Raw genomic sequence first — 24,186 nt, 5'->3', positions numbered from 1 at the left:
TAGAGCAAAAATAGCAGAAAAATATGATAATAACTCCGAGGGATAATATATTACTTAACAGTGGGTATTTGTGGTACAAATATATTGGGACCCACACACAATATAGCGCATATAAAAAATAACAGTGTCCACAAGGGACAAGTGTGGGTTAATCCAACCAGCAGTTCTGTACCATCCACATGAAATACCACCAAAGAATACAAAACCAATTCCTAGGAGAAGCTCACCCTAAGTTATAGATGGAACTATTTCCTAGTGGTAGAATACTGATAATGCCTCCAAACAGTAATATAAGGTAATAATGGAGGATCCCATAACAAGCTCAGCATATACCTGCAGCCATAGTGAAGTGTGGGTGGTAGTAGTGGTCCCGTAGCGCACCTCGACGCGCATTTCACAGGAGTTTCCCGACGAAAATGCGGGGGCAGTGAAATGCGCGTCGAGGTGCGCTATGGGTCCACTACTACCACCCACACTTTCACTATGGCTGCAGGTATATGCTGAGCTTGTTATGGGATCCTCCATTATCTAATATATAAAGCTGAATGTGTGTGTATGTGTGTGTGTATGTATGTCCGGGCTTGGCATCGGCACCGTCGCAGCTACAGCCACAAAATTTTGCACAGTCACACGTCTGGACCCCGAGAGCATCAAAGGCTATGTTGTGAGGTGAAATTTTAACCCCGCGCTTTCCAATTCACCAAACAATTTTGCCCCTATCTACATAATGGGGAAAAAGTGAAAGGAAAAGTGTTGGAGGCAAATTGACAGCTGCCAGATGTGAACAAGGGGGACTTAAAGAGTGAGAGCGATGGCGCAAAGAGTATATACCGTACAGTTGCTAAGGTGGGGCCCCGACATGGGATGCTCACCACACACGGGGATATGAACACACACACAAAATGCGCCACAAACTACCACGTGCTTGAACACATATACCACCCTCAGGACACATTTCACCACACATACACCAACCTCGCCACATAAAAGTCGAAACGCAAAACTCGCCGCTCAAAACTCGCCACGCGCAAAACTAGCCACATGCAAAAACTAGGGTCATGCAAAACTCGCCACAAGGGCAAAACTCAGCTCATGGAAAACTCACCACACGCAAAACTTGCACACGCGGAAAAATTGCCACATGCACAAAAGTTGCAACACATGCAAAAGTTGCCTCACGCAAAACTTGCACATACTCAAAAGGCACCACACGTAAAACTCGCCATGCGCAAAACTTGCTGCACACAACTTGCTACACTAACCTGTCACATGCAACTCGACACACAAAAAGTTGCTACATGCATGTTGCCACACAAAACTCATCTCACAAAAGTCGCTACATGAATGTTGCCACACGCAACTCAACACACAACATGACAAACGAAACTCGCCCTAAAACACACACAAGTCTGGTATTATCCTTCAAAAATAAAAATCTGAATAATAAGCAGACAAACTACAAGAGCAACAAATGTACCATATAGGAAATACGGCAGCTGTCAGTCACATGGCCTGTCTATTATGTGTATGTGTGGGCTAATATATACTGCCAGGGGGAGGGCTTCCTGTTGGCTGGGGATTTATCAGGCTGCCAACTTAGCTTACAAATACTGAGGTAAAAATACTGAGCAAATAAGTGTGAACGAGGTCTAATACAGGAGGAGATGACACACAGGTATATACTATATACAGGGGAGATGACACACAGATATATACTATATACAGGAGAGATGACACACAGGTATATACTATATAGAGGAGGAGATGACATACAGGTATATACTATATACAGGAGGAGATGACACGCAGGTATATACTATATACAGGAGGAGATGACATACAGGTATATGCTATATATAGAAGATGACATACAGGTATATACTTTATACAGGAGGAGATGACACACAGGTATATACTATATACAGGAGGAGATGACATACAGGTATATACTATATATAGAAGGAGATGACATACAGGTATATACTATATATAGGAGGAGATGACATACAGGTATATACTATATACAGGGGAGATGACACACAACAGGTATATACTATATACAGGGGAGATGACATACAGGTATATACTATATACAGGAGATGACATACAGGTGTATACTATATATAAGGGAGATGACAAACATGTATATACTGAGGTGAAAATGAGAGGTGTGAGGTGAAAATGAAAAGGTGTGAGTGCAAAATGAGAGGAGTGAGGGAAAATAGTGGAGTGATCGGAAAATGACAGATGTGAGGTCGAAATGACAAGTGTTAGGGGGGAATGAGAGGAGTGAGGGAGAAATGAGAGGTGTGAAGGAGAAAATGAGAGATGTGAGGGGGAAAATGAAAGATGTGATTGGGAAAATGAGAGGCGTGATGGGAAAATAAGAGAAGTGAGGTGCTATAACTAAACACAGATATTTACTATGCCCAGGCAACGCCGGGCTCTTCAGCTAGTTACCTTATATTACTGTTTGGAGGCATTATCAGATTCTACCACTAGGAAATAGTTCCGTCTATACCTTAGGGTGAGCTTCTCCTTGGAATTGGTTTTGTATTCTTTGGTGGTATTTCATGTGGATGGTACAGAACTGCTGGTTGGATTAACCCACATTTGTCCCTTGTGGACACTGTTATTTTTTTATATGCACTATATTGTGTGTGGGTCCCAATATATTTGTACCACAAATACCCACTGTTAAGTAATATATTATCCCTGGGAGTTATTATCATATTTTTCTGCTATTTTTGCTCTACCCACAGACGTGGTGTTTTGTGTCGGGTGGTCATGTGGTCTCATCGGTTTTTCTATTGTACATAGCCGATCATATTTCCTCCCCTAGGTATAGGGTATTGTCATGTTTATGTTTGTATGTTATAGCTTTTTTCATATCGCTGTATATGTATTTGTAATATGGGTATTTAATAAATTTATATATTGGCAACATATGTGTACCTTCTGTTGTTCTCTATTGGTTTATATAGCTAGAGTTGAAGGGATCACTCAGTGATCATATGTTGGGCTTTTCGCTAGGAGACCTGACAGCAAGCAGCCTGAATGGTAAACCTATCATTCATTCTCTGAACTGAAATAGCCTGCATGTTTATTGCTCCAGTCCCTGACAGCAAGCAGCCTGAATGGTAAACCTATCATTCATTCTCTGAACTGAAATACCCTGCATGACTATTGCTCCAGTCCCTGACAGCAAGCAGCCTGAATGGTATCTGAGTCATTCTATCTTCGGAATTGAATCCTGCATATATCTATATTTGTTAGCCATCTTCGTATGTAATTGTTTTTGTTTATAGATATTTAACTCACTTCTGCTTGTCCTCATGCAAAGAGATCACATAAATGTTTCAAAGCGGTTTATGATCCATGTAGACCTGGGCATTTGTTTATCTGTTCACTACATTTATTGTGTCCTGCTGTCTCAACTGAGTTAGATTGATTGCTAACGAGCTTTAAAAAGAATAAAAAAAGTGAGATCTAAGAGCTAGCCTTCTATAAATGTAGACATACTTTGGGGATGCATTCGTGCAAGGGGTGCATTCGTGCACTATTTTTCGTGTACATTTATTCAAAGTACTTTTTCTAAGTGCTGGCAGTTATAACATGGCAGTTAGACAGGGCAGGAGACAGGTAAGACAATCTAAATCTATTCCCTGTTCATTTGGAACAGAACAAATATTCACCATATGTATTTGTATATTCTATATCCTGGCTGCCGCATTCACTCACATTCCCCGCCCTTGATTTAACTCTCTACACTCCATCCATATTGGCCCCTCTGTCCTTGCCTCTCCTATGTATAGCACTCATGCTCTGTTCACATTGTTCAACAGCACAGATTCATTCAGTCCCACCATCCAACACATGAGACGCTCTCACAAATCACTTAGCCATCTGCTCACTCTTTCTATCCTCCTTCTCCTAGTCGCTGGAGACATCTCTCCCAACCCCCGCCCCCCATGTTATAGCCAGTCAAACCTCCCAACTGCTACACTCAGAAACCCCTCTAACCTTATTAATATTCCATGCATGCATTCTGTCTTTTTCAATTGTGCCCTTTGGAATTCTCGCTCTGTGTGTAATAAACTCTCCTTCATCCATGACTTCTTCCTTTCTTGTTCTCCTAATCTCCTGGCCCTTACTGAAACCTGGATCCAGCAGTCAGACACCACCGCTGCTGCTGCTCTTTCATATGGTGGACTACATTTCTCTCATACCCCAAGACCGGACAACAGAGCAGGTGGAGGCGTTGATCTGCTCTTTTCACCCAAATGTACCTTCCAAGTTATCCCCCAAGTACCTTCACTTGTCTTCCCTTCCTTTGAGGTCCATGCTGTCAGACTCTGCATCCCCTTCTCCATGCGAGTGGCGGTGGTGTATCGTCCTCCCGGTGCCTCTCATCAGTTCCTGGATCACTTTGCCACCTGGCTTCCACACTTTCTCTCCTGTGACACCCCCACCCTCATCATGGGTGATTTCAACATCCCCATTGCTTCTCCCCTCTTCCCATCTGCTTCTCACCTTTTATCTCTAACCTCCTCTTTCGGCCTCTCGCAGCATACTAACTCTCCAACGCATGAAGATGGAAACTCCTTTGACTTGGTCTTCTCCCGACTTTGCTCAGTGGATGATTTCACAAACTCCCCCCTCCCGCTCTCTGACCACAACCTTCTTTCATTCTCTATCAAGAACTGCCATCCTGCTCAGGTCACCCCCACTTTCCACACTTATAGAAACATATAGGCCATTAACACCCAGAAACTTATGAAGAACTTGCAGTCCTCATTGGCCCCAATCTCCTCCATCTCATGTCCTGATTCTGCTCTGAAGCATTACAATGAAACCCTGCAAAGTGCCCTGGATGAAGCTGCTCCTCCTATAAATAAAACAACTCAGCAAAGACGGCGACAACCGTGGCACATGCTGCAAACACGTTTCCTGCAGTGGTGCTCCAGGTGCGCCGAACGTCTGTGGAGAAAATCTAATCTACCCGAAGATTTCATCCATTATAAGTTCATGCTAAAAAAATACAACTCTGCCCTTCACCTCTCCAAACAAAGCTATTTCAACACCCTCATCACCTCGCTGTCCAATAACCCTAAACGTCTCTTTGACACTTTCCAGTCCCTACTTAACCCTAGAGTCCAGGCCCCAACCACAGATCTCCGCGCTGACGATCTGGCCAATTACATCAAAGAAAAAATTGACCACATTCGACAGGAAATCATCCCCCCATCTCTTCATCTTTCATACCATACACTGTCCTCCCTCCCCACTGCATCTAGTTCACTCTCTGACTTTGAACCAGTTACAGAAGAAGAAGTAATCAGGCTCCTTGCATCTTCTCACCCAACCACTCGCACCAGTGACCCCATTCCATCACATCTCCTCCAGTCCCTTTCCCCGGCTGTCACCTCTCACCTAACAAAAATATTCAACCTTTCTCTCACTTCCGGTATTTTTCCATCCTCAATTAAGCATGCCATCATACATACATTACTTAAAAAACCATCCCTCGATCAAAACTGCGCCACTAATTATAGACCTGTCTCTAATCTTCCCTTCATCTCTAAACTCCTCGAGCTCCTGGTCCACTCCCATCTTACCCGTTATCTCTCAGATAACTCTCTTCTAGACCCTCTTCATTCTGGTTTCCGCTATTTACACTCTACTGAAACTGCCCTCACTAAAGTCTCTAATGACCTACTAACAGCTAAATCTAATGGTCACTACTCCATGCTAATTCTCTTGGATCTCTCCGCAGCATTCGACACTGGATCATCAGCTCCTCCTCACTATGCTCCGCTCCATCGGTCTCAAGGACACTGTTCTCTCCTGGTTCTCCTCCTATCTCTCTGACTGCTCCTTCACTGTATCTTTTGCTGGTTTCTCCTCCTCTCACCTTCCCCTTACTGTTGGGGTTCCTCAAGGATCAGTCTTAGGCCCCCTCTCTTCTCTTTGTATACTGCCCCTATTGGACAAACAATCAGTAGATTTGGTTTCCAGTACCATCTCTATGCTGACGACACCCAATTATACACTTCTTCTCCTGTTATCACGCCAACCTTTTTAGTAAACACCAGTGATTGTCTTACCGCTGTCTCTAACATCATGTCCTCCCTCTATCTGAAACTGAACCTGTCAAAAACTGAACTCCTCGTGTTTTCTCCCTCTATTAACCTACCTTTGCCTGCATTGCCATCTCCGTGTGCGGTTCCACCATTACTCCAAAGCAGCATTCCCGCTGCCTTGGGGTCATACTTGATTCCGAGCTTTCATTCACCCTCCACGTCCGATCACTGGCTCGCTCTTATCTGCATCTCAAAAACATTTCTAGAATTCGCCCTTTTCTTACTTTCGACTCTGCAAAAACTCTTACTGTTTCACTTATTCATTCTCGTCTTGACTATTGTAACTCTACTAATCGGCCTCCCTCTTACCAAACTCTTGCTGCTCCAATCTGTCCTGAATGCTGCAGCCAGGATCATATTCCTCACCAACCGTTACACCGATGCCTCTACCTTGTGCCAGTCATTACACTGGTTACCCATCCACTCAAGAATCCAGTACAAAACTACTACCCTCATCCACAAAGCACTCCATGGCTCATCACCACCCTACATCTCCTCTCTGGTCTCAGTCTACCACCCTAACCGTGCCCTCCGCTCTGCTAATGACCTCAGGTTAGCATCTTCAATAATCAGAACCTCCCACTCCCGTCTCCAAGACTTTACACGTGCTGCGCCTATTCTTTGGAATGCACTACCTAGGTTAATACGATTAATCCCCAATCCCCACAGTTTTAAACGTGCCCTAAAAACTCATTTGTTCAGATTGGCCTACCGCCTCAATGCATTAACCTAACTATCCCTGTGTGGCCCATTAAAAAAAAAAAACATAATTGGGTTCCTCGCATCATGTTCTCATACACTTTATGCAGTTAATAGCCCTTTGTGTCTATACTGCTACATACTTAGGCAGTTAACTGGTTCATGCAGCTTTATATGAACACCTGAGCCTTACACTATGGCTGGTCCGACTAACTAAAGCAATTGTTACCATCCACCTCTCGTGTCTCCCCTTTTCCTCATAGTTTGTAAGCTTGCGAGCGGGGCCCTCATTCCTCTTGGTATCTATTTTGAACTGTGATTTCTGTTATGCTGTAGTGTCTATTGTTTGTACAAGTCCCCTCTATAATTTGAAAAGCGATGCAGAATATGTTGGCACTATGGAAAAAAAATTATTATTATTATTATTATTATACTATATAAAAGACGAGATGACATATAGGTATATAGAGGAGGAGATGACATACAGCAGGTATATACTATATACAGGGGAGATGACACAGGTATATGCTATATACGGGAGATGACATACAGGTATATACTATATATAGGAGGAGATGACATACAGGTATATACTATATACAGAAAAGATGAAAAACGGGTATATACTACATACAGGAGGAGATGACACATAGGTTTATACAATATACAGGAGGAGATGACATACAGCAGGTATATACTATTTACAGGGGAGATGACATACAGGTATATACTATATACAGGGGAGATGACAAACAGGTATATACTATATACAGGAGATGACATACAGGTGTATACTATATAAAAGGGAAATGACAAACATGTATATACTGAGGGGAAAATGAGAGGTGTGAGGTGAAAATGAGAGGTGTGAGGTGAAAATGAGAGGTGTGAGGTGAAAATGAAAAGGTGTGAGTGCAAAATGAGAGGAGTGAGGAAAATAGTGGAGTGATCGGAAAATGACAGATGTGAGGTCGAAATAACAAGGGTTAGGGGAGAATGAGAGGAGTGAGGGGGGAATGAGAGGAGTGAGGGTGAAAATACGAGGAGTGAGGGGGAAAATGAGAGGTGTGAGGGAGAATATGAGAGATGTGAGGGGAAAATGAAAGATGTGAGGGGGAAAATGAGAGGTGTGATGGGAAAATAAGAGAAGTGAGGTGCTATAAATAACCACAGATATTTACTATGCCCAGGCAACACTGGGCTCTTCAGCTGGTATATTATTACTTAGCCTCTATGTGTGGGTAACAAATGCAGGAAAACATGACTAAATTGCCTTAATTAAGGGAATTAGCTAGAAAAATTTGGAATAATCATATGCACTTTAAAGCACTGCCTGAAGTGCTACAGTGCAATTTTCATTTTCTTACACTGTATACTGCAATCTGCATGAAATTAAGATAGTTATAAAATCCAATAAACTTATTTTCTAAATGCAATTCACATAAACACTACATTTCTTCTAAAGTCAATTAAAGCTCAAATTGTATTTCATGATGTGATAGATGTTTTTCTACACTATAAATACGTTGCCTCAAAACACTTCACTCGATAATCTGCATAGCCCAGAGACTTCTGTCACACTGGAAGAGATCTACTAAATTAGTTTTTTAAATTTATGGAATACAAATTTTAATAAAAATCCTACATTGTTATGTATTTTTTTTACTAAGCTCACAAACATAAATACTCAAGAAATAAAGAAAAAATAAAGAAAAAAAGCGAGCCTACATTTTCCATTTGATAGAATTTATTATCTATTTTTAAGCCATTTGAGCTATTCTAGATCCCCAAACTATTAATTAGCACATATACACTATACAATAATACAATAAGCAGAAATGTATCACTGAAAATTTGCTGCATGTTTGACATACAATAAAAAAAACATAAAAGCGGAGTTCTAAAAATATATATTGTGGCTGATCGGCTCACTCGGCTGCACACAAAGATAGATACAGAAACACTATTTCTTTAAATTTTTCACTGGTTTATTATATACATGCGGCATAAACCAGTGCAAAGCAAAAATAAACATGGTCTTTTGGGCAAAAAAGGTGAACAAAAAAAAATGATATGCAGTCTGTATGGCTGTGGGGATCCACCAGCTCAGGATTACCAAACACAAGGTTCAGTTTAGCATAAACACGAGCACCAGTCTGGAGTTAAGGTACCTTCACACTCAGCAACTTTACAACGAGAACGACAACGATCCGTGACGTTGCAGCGTCCTGGATAGCGATCTCGTTGTGTTTGACACGCACCAGCGATCTAGATCCTGCTGTGATATCGCTGGTCGTTGCTGAAAGTCCAGAACTTTATTTGGTCGTCAGATCAGCGTGTATCGTTGTTGTTTGACAGCAAAAGCAACGATGCCTGCAATGATTTACATGGAGCTAATGACCTGTGACGACCTGTGAGAACGATAAGTGAGTAACCCTTACGTCACTGGATCGCTCCTGCATCGTTCTGGAGCTGCTGTGTTTGACATCTCTACAGCGACCTAAACAGCGACGCTCCAGCGATCTAGTTTAGGTCGGATCGTTGTCTATATCGCCGGAGCGTCGCTAAATGTGACGGTACCTTTAGCCTCTCCAGGCATATTGAACAATGCATGAGTCCAAGGGCTGTGTATTTACCCTCTAGTTATATGGCGGATGGCCTCCCAACCACTCTTCAGCCGTTCACAACAACCAAGCCCCAAATATAGCTGATTAAGCCCTCTGAACACTTAACATGCTGGAGAAGACTTCCAGGTTTCAAATCACTGAAACTAATAGCCTCAGTGAAACATCTCCCGTCCAGTCCATACATGCACACATATATACATATTTCCAAAATTAAAGTTAAATGGGGTCTTCTGTGCTTACATTCTTTATTCTACAGGCTTGGATAGTTGATATCTTCAGCAGGTTATGAATATCTACAGGTTTTCATTAACAGACTTCAAAGCTAACATCACAACTAGACCACATGAGACCACTGCAGCCAGTCACTGGGCTTATCAATATCATCTACATGACCATGTTCGCTGAGCACAGTGATTGACTGAAGCAGTCATGTGCAATATAGAAGTGATATTATTACTGTAGTCTCAGTCTGTCATCGAAGACTGATGACCACGACAGACAGGCATCACTGGAGCAGTAATGGTTGAATATAGCAGCTGTTGATATTTTTAACCCATCCAAGCCAATATAATAAAAAAATTAATAATGGAAGACATCCCTTGTGAATTAGGTCTATTTAGTCAAGGATGGAGACTCAAGTCAATCTCCACATGAGTTACTGCAGCCCTACAAGATTTGATATTATTCCGGACAGTAATTGCCATCATATGCCATTCCCTTCAGGGTGTCAATCAAGCCATATAGTGCAGGAATAAGAAGTAGACAGCTTGGCTTGACTCTTCATTTTCTTCACCTTCCTGGCTGAAATGGCCTATTTACCATACTGCACTACCAGCTGATTAGGGAAGCTGAGGACAACTATGGAGACCACAGAAAAAGAATTATCAGGCAGTAGTGGTGCTTTTTGTATGGGGGCCTAACCCTAAGTTTGCCTTAAGGTCACCTATTACACAATTTCTTGGAGGTTGTATGGGCTAAAAACTCCCAATGAGAATTGTTAAGACGGAAATGTTCATTATTACTTTCCCTCAAAAGAAAGATAATTGAAAAAAGTATAGAAATTAGCAGTGTAACAACTCAAAGACTTTAACTTTTATAATATATTTATATTTAAAAAGAACTACTGAAAATGTCACGTTTCATGCAAGTCCTTTACCTGCACAGTGGTTATCCCTGGCTCCCGTCCAACTAGAACTTTCCCTGCTTCCAGTGTTGCTATTTTTGATTCCTCCACCTTCATGAAGTCACTCACAAGGTCAGTGATATCAAACTGCCAATCTGATCCAAGCATATATGTCAGCTGTCCACCAATATCTGAAGACTCTGCAACAAACTGTGTGAAGACCCGAACCATAGCATGCTGGTACTGGAGGGAACAACCGCGTCCTTTCTTCTCATCATCCTCCTCATCTTCACTATCTCTTGTTGGTCTAAGGAAAAATTAAGTTGGGGCAAAAAATACTAAATAAAATTCATTTATACTGTACATTTTTAGATGAATTAGCTTTACAATAGTTGATTTATGAAAAGTATTGTTAAGAATTTGTGGAAACAAGTGTATTCACAATATACCGTACATCAATTAAAAAAAGTGTGTGCTTTTGTGAACAGAACATTAAACTACGCATTACATTTTTGTCAGTAATAGTGACTTTTGTCAGTGGTGAGCACACATGCTCAGTAGATTCTCTGCCCAGTCCTTTCCTTCAGTGGTAGACACACATGCTCAGTTGCTTGTCTAATCTGCCCTTCTCATTCAGTGGTGGACACTGCTCTGTCCTTCCTTTTTATGCTGCATTGTGATCTGACAATTAAGAAACTAATATGTTGAAAAAAGAGATCCCCTGAATGATACATGCAGGGATGAAAGATGGATAGATAGAGTGGATAGATAGATAGATAGATAGATAGATAGATAGATAGATAGATAGATAGATACACTCCCTGACAGAAGTTATGTTGCTTATCCATGTTATGTAAATAAAAGTTTATAACCTGACGTTAAATTCATCCATTGGTTGTATAAATTATTCTTTTGAAAGCTGAAAACCTCCGAAATGTGGTTTAGGTTAAGAAAATAAATTGGCATACATACAGAAATATTGATCAGTTAATGGACACAGCATGGTCAGATTTTGGCAAGACAAAAATGTTGTCGCCCACAGAAAGTAATGTGATATTCAAACAAATAATTAACTTAAAATACAAATATATGTTGCATAACATTGGTGAATGAAGTTGTGGTGCTATTAAAGTCATATTTAATATTTTGTGTGACTTCCATGAGCTTGAAGGACTGCATCCATGCGGTTCAACAATGATTCATACAATTTATTAATGAAGTCATCAGGAATAGCAAATAATGCAGTCTTACATGCCTCCCAGAGTTCATCTAGATTCTTTGGTTTTGCCTTCCAAGCTTCCTCTTTCATCCTACCCCAAACATGCTCAATGATGTTCATGTCTGGTGACTGGGCTGGTCAGTCCTTGAGCACCTTGATCTTTTTTGCCTGGAGGAACTTTGTTGTAAAGATGGATGTATGAGATGGAGCACCATCCTGCTGCAGAATTTGACCCCTTTTAAGATTTGGAATATAAGAGGTAGCTAATACGTCTTGATATTTTAGGCTATTGATATTGCCTTCCACCTTGCAAATGTTTTGCACACCCCCATACTGAATGTAACCCCAGACCATGATCTTTCCACCACCAAATTTAACTGTACTGGGCTCCAGTAGGTCTCCTGCAGTATTTGCGGCGGCTGTGGTGTAATTCTACTGAAGATTCTTCAGAGAAATCCACCTTCTGCCACTTTTCCAGTGTCCATCTATTTAGCAGGCTGTGGGACTTTACAAATGCCACACGGTTTTTTATTTGCCTTTTGTTTAGTGCTGGCTTCTGGGCACTGATTCGACCATGGATGCCATTTCAAGACAGAATCCTACAAACTGTTCTAGTTGACACAGGGACTTGAGGTGATCAGGCCTGTTGGAGCTCTGCTGCAGTGGAAGAGGGGTTTGCTTTGGATTTTCTCACCAACAAACGTTCCTCCTAAGCAGTTGTCTTGCAGGATATGCCGGACCTAGGCTTGTCAAACACATCTCTAGTCTCTTCAAATTTTTTTTAATTCTTTGTACTTGACACTGAGACACATTAAATGTGCCAGCCACCTCTGCAGTGGATTCTGTCTTCAGCCTCTTTCCAGAGGGAAAATACACTCCAAGCAAATGTGGCGCCAAGCACCTTAGGATTTTTTGAATGCATCCTCTTCCAGTGAAAAATGTTAATAAAAATTCATTTATTTTCTCAAAACAAAAAAAGGAACAAAATATATACAGTACAGACCAAAGTTTGGACACACCTTCTCACTTAAAGATTTTTCTGTATTTTCGTGACTATGAAAATTGTAAATTCACACTGAAGGCATCAAAACTATGAATTAACACATGTGGAATTATATACTTAACAAAAAAGTGTGAAACAACTGAAATTATGTCTTATATTCTAGGTTCTTCAAAGCAGCCACCTTTAGCTTTGATGACTGCTTTGCACACTCTTGGCATTCTCTTGATGATCTTCAAGAGGTAGTCCCGAGAAATGGTTTTCACTTCACAGGTGTGCCCTGTCAGGTTTAATAAGTGTTATTTCTTGCCTTATAAATGGGGTTGCAACCATCAGTTGTGTTGAGCAGAAGTCTGGAAGATACACAGCTGATAGTCCTACTGAATAGACTGTTAGAATTTGTATTATGGCAAGAAAAATGCAGCTAAGTAAAGAAAAACGAGTGGCCATCATTACTTTAAGAAATGAAGGTCAGTCAGTCCGGAAAAATTGGGAAAACTTTGAAAGTGTCCCCAAGTGCAGTTGCAAAAACCATCAAGTGCTACAAAGAAACTGGCTCACATGAGGACCGACCCAGGAAAGGAAGACCAAGAGTCACCTCTGCTTCTGAGGATAAGTTTATCCGAGTCACCAGCCTCAGAAATTGCAGGTTATCAGCAGCTCAGATTAGAGACCAGGTCAATGCCACACAGAGTTCTAGCAGCAGACACATCTTTACAACAACTGTTAAGAGGAGACTTTGTGCAGCAGGCCTTCATGGTAAAATAGCTGCTAGGAAATTACTGCTAAGGATAGTCAACAATCAGAAGAGACTTGTTTGGGCTAAAGAACACAAGGAATGGACATTAAATTGGTGGAAATCTGTGCTTTGGTCTGATGAGTCCAAATTTGAGATCTTTGGTTCCAACCACTGTCTTTTTTCGATGCAGAAAAGGTGAATGGATGGATTCTACATACCTGGTTCCCACCGTGAAGCATGGAGGAGGAGGTGTGATAGTGTGGGGGTGCTTTGCTGGTGACACTGTTGGGGATTTATTCCAAATTGAAGGCACACTGAACCAGCATGGCTACCACAGCATCTTGCAGCGGCATGCTATTCCATCCGGTTTGCGTTTAGGTGAACCAACATTTTTTTTTCAACAGCACAATGACCCCAAACACATCTCCAGGCTGTGTAAGGGCTATTTGACCAATGAGGAGAGTGATTTGGTGCTACGCCAGATGACCTGGCCTCCACAGTCACCAGACCTGAACCCAATCGAGATGGTTTGAGGTGAGCTGGACCGCAGAGTGAAGGCAAAAGAGCCAACAAATGCTAAGCATCTCTGGGAACTCCTTCAAATTGTTGGAAGACCATTTCTGGTGACTACCTCTTGAAGCTCATCAAGAGAATGCCAAGAGTGTGCAAAGCAGCCATCAAAGCAAAAGGTGGCTACTTTGAAGAACCTATATAAGACATATTTTCAGTTGTTTCACACTTTTTTGTTAAGTATATAATTCCACATGTGTTAATTCACAGTGTTGATGTCTTCAGTGTGAATTTACAATTTCCATAGTCATGAAAATACAGAAAAATCTTTAAATGCGAAGGTGTCTCCAAACTTTTGGTCTGTACTATATATATATATATATATATTATATATATATATATATAATATTTTTAAAATACAGTACAACGCGTTTCAGCTGCTATGTTTACAGTGCAGCCTTCATCAGGTAGAGTCACTTTATAGTGCTTATTGTATGCCTGTTTTTTTTGCTACCTGATGAAGGTTGCACTGTAAAAATAGCAGCCGAAACACGTTGACGCCTCCGGAAGAGGCTGGTTGCGAAACGCACGTTGGGGTGAGGTGGGAAGCTGTGCCTGCTGGAAGGTAGATATTACCACTGTTTTTGGTAACACACATACATTATTTGATGCACCTTATGCATGCTAAGGGAGCAAGTGTTTGAACCGGGCAGTGTATAAAAGTATAGGTATCACCTATGCAGTGGGTTTTATTATTGCTGTTACAGATGTTACAGATGTTTATATTGTATATGAGTTTTCAACTCCCCACCCTGTGTTAGGGCACCTGTGCACTGTTTTTGCACTACTATAAATTTTAACTGTTTCTTAATAAAGTTTTGTTAATTTTACCTTATCCTGGATTTCTTTGTTTCAGCTGTCTGCATGGGCTAGACCAGGGGTGTCAAACTGCATTCCTCGAAGACCGCAAACCATGCGTGTTTTCAAGATTTCCTTAGCATTGCACAAGGTGCTGCAATCATTATGTGTGTAGGTGATTAAATTATCACCTGTGCAGTACAAGGAAATCCTGAAAACATGACCTGGTTGCAGCCCTCGAGGAATGCAGTTTGACACCCCTGGGCTAGACCAAATATGGTTATAATATATTTTGAAGTGACAGCTATATGTGTTGGACATAGGTGTAAGTCATTTGAATAACAGTAGAGTTTTCACCGGTGGTGTTAAATTTGTTGCCTCCCAGCTTCTGGTATTCATTGTGTCTGTCCTCCAGCATCTTCTACTTTAATTACCTGTTCAAAGCAGGAGGTCATAACTGAACAGGGGTCTTGTGGAGTGTTTAGAGTGCTAGCTCTCTTTTTCTTCAGGTTGTGATAAAGACATGCTTCAACCTGAAATATGGTGGTAACATGTCCCCTCTTAGGAAATGGCTTTATGGATTTAGGTAACATTTTACCATTACATCTATGAAATTTATTATAAGTGACACATGCCTACAGCCAATTATTTTGATAAGAAAAAATCAACTGCATCCATTTTAATGTGTAAAATGATGATAATTACAGTCAAAATAATCTGAATAAGTTTTTTCAGCTACAAAAAACTCATGGACGCCTTCAATTTTATTTTGCGAACAGTGTAAACAAGTATCCTATTTTTATAGAATGTCCTGGAATTTCTGGACGGTAGGCAACCCTGGACAAGATTTGCAAAAGCGTAACTAAAAGTACTATAAGGGGTGAAACTTACATTGAAGATCAACCTTTTTTTATATAGATAGGGTAAAAGTAATGATGTGCAATATTCCAGAGATTTTTTCTTTTCAGTTTGATAATCTCTTTATGTGACTTTTCCGTATGTCAGTCCATGGCAGTTTCAAATTTTCAGTGAATGGAAACATTATTTTAGTTTTAAAGGGAACGTGTCACATTGTACCGGTTATACTTGAAACTTTTCCTGCAAAAAATGTATATCAATCTGATCAGCTCCTCTTGCTCTATAACATCTTGCCTGCAGATCAGATACCATCTTTAACATGACAAGTTCCCTTTAAGGGTATTTACGTGCCTCTTTTGCATAGACGATAGAGTCACTAGCTGGTGCAAGCAACACATATGCAGTGCTCATCAGAGATAAGGTAACAAATCATGCATAAGGGTGAACATCCCATTATCAAGTCACATTTTTAGCCTCTGATTGAATACCAAGAAAGTTCCTATTCATTTGCAGCATACAGTGTTATGTATCCAACAGCATAGAGCGCAGGATAAATGTGAGCTGAGTTTTACTGTTATTATTCTAAGATTCTGTTTATTAAAATTTACTTTGTATATAGGACAATCCGTTTAATGAATTAAGCGTCTTTGACTCTACCGCATCCATTCTTCGTGATTTTTTATTCTCATGGCACAACTTTATAAAATTGTGTGAAGCACCTGCAGGTTCAAGGTGCTCACCACACCTCTGGATAAACTCTTAAGGTGTGTAGTTTCCAAACTGGGGTCATTTGCGGGGGCTTCCACTGTTTAGGCACAAACAATAGCTTTCCAACAGATATTGGCTCTTAGCGTACTCAGGAGAAATTCAACAACAAATTGGGCAGACCATTTTCTCCTGTTACTCTAATAAAAATGAAAAAGTTGGGGGCAAAATCTTAACTTTCAATTTCATGGCTCAGAGTTATCAAATTCTGTGGTGCAAGGTGCTCCCTACATGTCTAGATTAATTCCTTGAGGGGTGTAGTTTAAAAAATGGGGTAACTTGTGGGGGGTTTCCACTTTTTTTCATATATCAGGGGCTCTGCAATCATGACATGGTGCCCCATATCTATTTCAGCCAATTTTGTGCTCCAAAAGTCTAATGGTGCTCCTTCCCTTCCAAGCCCTGCCGTGCACCCAAATATTAGTTTTCATCCACAAACGGGATATCGGCGTACTCAGGAAAAAATTTCCAACACATTTTGGGTCCATTTTCTCCTCTTACCCTTGTAAAAATGAAAAATTTGTGGTTAAAGCAACATTTTTGTGGGAAAAATTTTAATTTTCCTTTTTTGTTTTAATTCCTTTGAAGCATATAAAGGATTAATAAAGTTCTTGAATGTGGTTTTGAGAACTTTGAGGGGTGCAGTATTTAAAGTGGTGTCACTTTTGGGCATTTTATGTCACAAAGACTCCTCATGTGTTAGGTGTCACGTTTCCGCAGTGGCACAGGGGGAATCTCAAGCCACCTCCGCTGCGGTCTCCCATTCTTCTTCAGCCGCAGTGGAGCCTGCTCAGCAGAGACGTCAGTCCCAGCATCTGGCTCAGTCAGATACTGTGCACTAGGTTAATGCTGATCTTCCAGGCTCAGCCATTGTAACCAGTACTGTTCAGCAGCAAGCAGATGCTCCTAGGACTAAGTCCTGCTTTTCCGCTACTGAGCATGCCCAAGGGACGTCCTCTCATTGGAGGTCGGGGGTCACATGCTCAAGTCCTGAAGCAGTTCCAATTGGGGCACTAGGAAGGTCCTGGAGAGCTTCCTCTATAAAAGGTTCACATGGCCGCATGGCCATGCGCTAGTATTAACCTATGTTCATGTGTGTATGAGCTTAACTACCTTGTGGTCTTTGTCAGCATGTGCTCAGGGTCGGCTGTAAGCTGTTAGAATTCCAGCTCCTCCAGAGAGGAGTTTGTGTGTGTGAATTCAGGGCTGGCTATAGCCACTAGAATTCCGGCACCTCCGGAGAGGAGTTGTTTAAGTGCTGTTGCTGACTGTACGACCACTGTACGCTACCTGCTCCATTTATGAGCTTTGATCCCCTGTGAGGTTAATAGGGCACAGCGCCTTCTTTAATCTTGGTGACTCTGTGAAGTAACAGAGTTCGCTCCTGTGCAGGCCGGGTGACGGAACCCGTGTCTATTCAGGCATAGTGCCGCCATATAGTGCTGCCATTTACTAGCAGCAGGTTCCACTCCTGTACGGTGGACCCCAGACTGCGAAAGCACCTATTCTACCTCAATATTTACTCGGTGCGTTCCGCCAGCCCTAACATCATGCCTCTTCATATGTGAAGTGGTCCCTAAATAAAATTGGTTTTGTAAATTTTTGCTGGAAAAATGAGAAATTGCTGAACGCTTCTAACTTCATAACAAAAAATAATTATGTTTAAAAAATTGTGCTGATTTAATGTAGACGTGTGGTAAATGTTACACATCAGAGCAAAGTACTGCAGTGTGCAGGCACTGGGCCTCTCTGACCTTTCCCGGCCCCTGCGCACTGCAGTACTTTGCTCTGCCCTCAACAGGGCAGACAAAGTACGCCTGCGCTGGAGCCTCAGCAAGAAGACAAGAAAAGGACATCATCGCATGAAGATAGGAGGCGCCAGATTTGGACCGCGATGCCCATCGGACCCGGACCGCACTGGGACCGCCCCTGGTTGAGTATAATATAACCTTTATTTCTCATCTTTCAGGTTACATAGGGGGCTTATCTACAGCATTACAGAATGCTGTAGATAAGCCCCTGATGCCGGTGGCCGCAGCTCACATATGATTTTGGGGGTGACAGACTCCCTTTAAATACAATTTAGTACTTACAGAGCGCTGCTGTATTCTTTTATTAGTAATTTAATCATCTCATTTCAAAGTTTTTTTTTACCTCAGAGACTTCTTGTATACTAATGACTAAAGGTAGAAAAATTAAAAAAAAAATTCCTTTTCCTACTACATTTATATATTAAGAAAATACTTTTAAAATTTGCATTTATCCTAACAAAAGATAACTTTCAATTGATATATCCCTTGAAAAGACTGAAATTTGAAGCTACAAGAGTACAGTTGAGGCTTATCTTCAAAAGTCTAAATCTGCAACTTATAATCTCTGACTTCCAACAACAAGTCAACAACATGGGGATTATTTTTAGTAACTCACACCTGGTTTAGCACTCACTAAGAGACATGAAGAGGATTTAGTGTATTAAATATAGTAACAATAAAAGTGCTGTAGCACAGAACATTTTTTTAAGGAGAATACACATGCCAGGAGGACCGTGTTACTGAACAATAAGCCTGACAATATTTTTGCCCTTGGTCCATGTACATTTCTATAACCCATATGAATAAAGTAAAGAATGTTCAACAAAAGAATTTGACAATGTATTGACATTTTGGTATTTCTGATCAGTGTAAAATAGTTTCACATTGTCCAAATAGAACTCAGTTTTAGCTTCTATATCACAGAGACAGTGCTAATTGTCAAGTGGTTAATGTCAATAGACATTGAGATTAGGGATGAGCAGACCCCTTGATGTTCGTGTTCACCAGGTTCAACCAAACTTTAGTCCAAAGTTCGGTTCTGGTACCAGAAGATAGATAGAAGTCAATCGGGACTCTAATTTTGGTGCTGTAAAAGGGCTGTAAAATCTTTCTCATTACGAACTCCAGGCACTAAAACGGACTTCAGGGAGGAGTGCGTTTTCAGAGTTCAGCACTGGACGAACCCCAAACTTTACAGTTCAGGTTCACTCATCTCTAATTGAGATGCAAAAAATTGTATTTTGTATTACAGCGAATACAGTCATCAGTATCAGATCTTGGGGGGCCAATATGTGGCAACCTCACCAATCAACTATCCGGCAGTGGCTGGATATAAACAGTGTGATGGAGTGGAACACAACAGCACTGTCACACTTCTTAGTGGCCAGGTTCTGGTACTGCAGATCAGCCACTATTTTAGTTGACTAGAGCTGATCTACAGTACCTTACAGCAATCAATAAACAGCAGGATGGAGCGGTGATTACATTGTTTACATCAGATCACTGCCGAAGCTGCTAGTAATTGACTGGTGGGGGTGCCGGATGTTGGCCCATCACGGATCTGATATTGATGATGACTTACCGTATATACTTGAGTATAAGCTGAGATTTTCAGCCCCCAAAACGGGCTGAAAGTGCCCCTCTCGGCTTATACTCGAGTCATGGTCGGCGGGTGAGGGGTAGCGGCGACTATCAAATACTCACCTGCTCCTGGCGCTGTCCCTGTATGTCCCATGATCTCCGGGCGCGGCAGCTTCTTCCGCTGTTCAGCCGTCAAATGGTACCACTCATTAAAGTAATAAATATGGACTCCACTCCCATAGGGGATGAGCCGCATATTCATTACTGTAATGAGCGGTACCATGTGACCACTCACTACAGGAAGAAGCTGCCACGCCCTGAGACCGTGGGACTTGCAGGGACCGCGTCAGGAGCGCCAGGAGCAGGTGAGTATTTGGTAGTCGTCGCTACCCCTCACCCGCCGACCATGACTTGAGTATAAGCCGAGAGGGGCACTTTCAGCCCGTTTCGGGGGCTGAAAATCTCAGCTTATACTCAAGTATATACGGTAAGTCATCATCAATATCAGATCCGTGTTCCATCTTCCGCGTCCTCTGCACTGACTGAATAGAAAACCACAGTGAAATCTGCAGAAAAACCGTGTTAAACCCGCTATAAATCTGCAGCAAAAACGCAGCGTTTTTGCCCTGTAGATTTGTCAAATTCACTGCGGAAAAATCCGCAGTGGACCATTCTACGTGTGCACATACCCTTAGTGTGCGGGCCGCCCTTTGCCTGAACAGTCAGTGCGGAGAGACGGGACGCTGAGAAGCAGCGACGAGAGGTGAGTATGTCATTTTTTTTTTAGTGCAGCAGCAGCAGCATTATATGTGGCACAATGTTATATGGGGCATCTATGGGGCCATAAAGAACTGCATGGAGCATTATATGGGGCATCTATGGGGCCATAAAGAACAGCATGGAGCATTATATGGGGCATCTATGGGGCCATAAAGAACTGCATGGAGCATTATATGGGGCATCTATGGGACCATAAAGAACTGCATAGAGCATTATATGGGGCATCTATGGGGCCATAATGAACTGCATGGAGCATTATATAGGGCATCTATGGGGCCATAATGAACTGCATGGAGCATTATATGGGGCATCTATGGGGCCATAAAGAACTGCATGGAGCATTATATGGGGCATCTATCGGGCCATAAAGAACTGCATGTAGCATTATACTGGCCATATTTGTATATGGAGTATCTTATGGGGCCATACATAACTGTATGGAGCATTATATGGGGCATATTTTAATATGGAGAATCTTATGGGGCCATAATGAACTGCATGGAGCATTATATGGGGCTCCTGATTCAATATGGATATTCAAAAACACTTAACCTACTGATGTCTCAATTAATTTTACTTTTAATGGTATCTATTTTTATTTTTGACATTTACTGGTAGCTGCTGCATTTTCCACCCTAGGCTTATAATTGAGTCAATAAGTTTCCCAGTTTTTTGTTGCAAAATTAGGGGGATCGGCTTATACTCGGGTCAGCTTATACGAGTATATACGGTATCTTAAGGAGAAGTCATTTATATGTTAGTGTAAAACACCTTTAATCTAAACTCCTAATAAAGCAGAATGTTGTTCTCATATATACTAACTAGCTATTGAACCCGTTCTACGCCCGGGTGGCGAGCATTTATATTGGTATATGGTCTCCATCCTGGTATGTGCTGCTCCATCCTGCGTCCCCATCCTGTCATGAGCTGCACCCATCCTGCGCCCCCATCCTGTCATGTGCTGCTCCATCCTGCGTCCCCATCCTGTCATGTGCTGCTTCATCCTGCGTCCCCATCCTGTCATGTGCTGCTCCCATCCTGCACCCCCATTCTGTCATGTGCTGCACCCATCCTGCACCCCCATCCTGTCATGTGCTGCACCCATCCTGCGCCCCCATCCTGTCATGTGCTGCTCCCAACCTGCGCCCCCATCCTGTCATGTGCTGCACCCATCCTGCGTCCCCATCCTGTCATGTGCTGCTCCCATCCTGCGCCTCCATTCTGACATGTGCTGCCCCCATCCTGCGCCACCGTTCTTTAATTTGCTGCTCCCATCCATATGCCCCATACGCTGCTCCATAAAGGTTTATGGCCCCCATAAGATGCTCCATAGTATATGCCCCATACACTGCTCCATAAAGGTAGATGGCCCCCATAAGATGATCCACAGTATATGTCCCCGTACGCTGTTCCATAAAGGTTTATGGCCCCCATAAGATGCTCCATAGTATATGCCCCCGTACACTGCTCCATTGTGGTTTATGGCCCCATAAGATGCTCCATTGTATATGCCCCCGTACACTGCTCCATTATGGTTTATGGCCCCATAAGATGCTCCATTGTATATGCCCCGTACACTGCTCCATTATGGTTTATGGCCCCCATAAGATGCTCAATGGTATATGCCCTGGTACACTGCTCCATTATGGTTTATGGCCCCCATAAGATGCTCCATTGTATAATCCCCCATACACTGCTCCATTATGGTTTATGGCCCCATAAGATGCTCCATAGTGTATGCCCCCGTACACTGCTCCATTATGATTTATGGCCCCATAAGATGCTCCATGGTATATGCCCCCGTACACTGCTCCATTATGGTTTATGGCCCCATAAGATGCTCCATAGTGTATGCCCCCGTACACTGCTCCATTATGATTTATGGCCCCCATAAGATGCTCCATGGTATATGCCCACGTACACTGCTCCATTATGGTTTATGGCCCCCATAAGATGCTCCGTAGTATATGCCCCCGTACACTGCTCTATTATGGTTTATGGCCCCATAAGATGCTCCATTGTATATGCCCCCGTACACTGCTCCATTATGGTTTATGGTCCCATAAGATGCTCCATTGTATATGCCCCCGTACACTGCTCCATTATGGTTTATGGCCCCATAAGATGCTCCATTGTATATGCCCCCGTACACTGCTCCATTATGGTTTATGGCCCCCATAAGATGCTCCATGGTATATGCCCCCGTACACTGCTCCATTATGGTTTATGGCCCCATAAGATGCTCCATGGTATATGCCCACGTACACTGCTCCATTATGGTTTATGGCCCCCATAAGATGCTCCGTAGTATATGCCCCCGTACTCTGCTCCATTATGGTTTATGGCCCCATAAGATGCTCCATTGTATATGCCCCCGTACACTGCTCCATTATGGTTTATGGCCCCATAAGATGCTCCATTGTATATGCCCCGTACACTGCTCCATTATGGTTTATGGCCCCCATAAGATGCTCAATGGTATATGCCCCGGTACACTGCTCCATTATGGTTTATGGCCCTATAAGATTCTCCATTGTATATGCCCCCGTACACTGCTCCATTATGGTTTATGGCACCATAAGATGCTCCATGGTATATGCCCCCGTACACTGCTCCATTATGGTTTATGGCCCCATAAGATGCTCCAGTGTGTATGCCCCCGTACACTGCTCCATTATGGTTGATGGCCCCCATAAGACGCTCCAGTGTGTATGCCCCCGTACACTGCTCCATTATGGTTTATGGCCCCATAAGATGCTCCATTGTATATGCCCCCGTACACTGCTCCATTATGGTTTATGGCCCCATAAGATGCTCCATTGTATATGCCCCCGTACACTGCTCCATTATGGTTTATGGCCCCATAAGATGCTCCATGGTATATGGCCCCGTACACTGTTCCATTATGGTATATGGCCCCATAAGATGCTCCATTGTATATGTCCCCGTACACTGCTCCATTATGGTTTATGGCACCATAAGATGCTCCATGGTATATGCCCCCGTACACTGCTCCATTATGGTTTATGGCCCCATAAGATGCTCCAGTGTGTATGCCCCCGTACACTGCTCCATTATGGTTGATGGCCCCCATAAGACGCTCCAGTGTGTATGCCCCCGTACACTGCTCCATTATGGTTTATGGCCCCATAAGATGCTCCATTGTATATGCCCCCGTACACTGCTCCATTATGGTTTATGGCCCCATAAGATGCTCCATGGTATATGGCCCCGTACACTGTTCCATTATGGTATATGGCCCCATAAGATGCTCCATTGTATATGCCCCCGTACACTGCTCCATTATGGTTTATGGCCCCATAAGATGCTCCATGGTATATGGCCCCGTACACTGTTCCATTATGGTATATGGCCCCATAAGATGCTCCATTGTATATGTCCCCGTACACTGCTCCATTATAGTTTATGGCACCATAAGATGCTCCATGGTATATGCCCCCGTACACTGCTCC

General features: G+C 42.4%; 1 protein-coding gene across 1 annotated transcript in view; it reads right to left on the bottom strand.

Moving 5' to 3' along the window:
• The window catches only part of TMEM132B (transmembrane protein 132B), a 1,045,283-nt gene that overhangs the window by 26,759 nt on the left and 994,338 nt on the right, over positions 1-24,186 (bottom strand). The window contains exon 7 of the mRNA XM_069756039.1: positions 10,626-10,899. Coding sequence (XP_069612140.1) covers positions 10,626-10,899 — 274 coding nt within the window. The remainder of the gene's footprint in view (positions 1-10,625; positions 10,900-24,186) is intronic.

This window comes from Ranitomeya imitator, chromosome 1, assembly GCF_032444005.1.
Source record: "Ranitomeya imitator isolate aRanImi1 chromosome 1, aRanImi1.pri, whole genome shotgun sequence".
Taxonomy (NCBI): domain Eukaryota; kingdom Metazoa; phylum Chordata; class Amphibia; order Anura; family Dendrobatidae; genus Ranitomeya; species Ranitomeya imitator.
The sequence above is the reverse complement of the archived record's forward strand: the minus strand, read 5'-3'. Positions and strand labels throughout refer to the sequence as shown.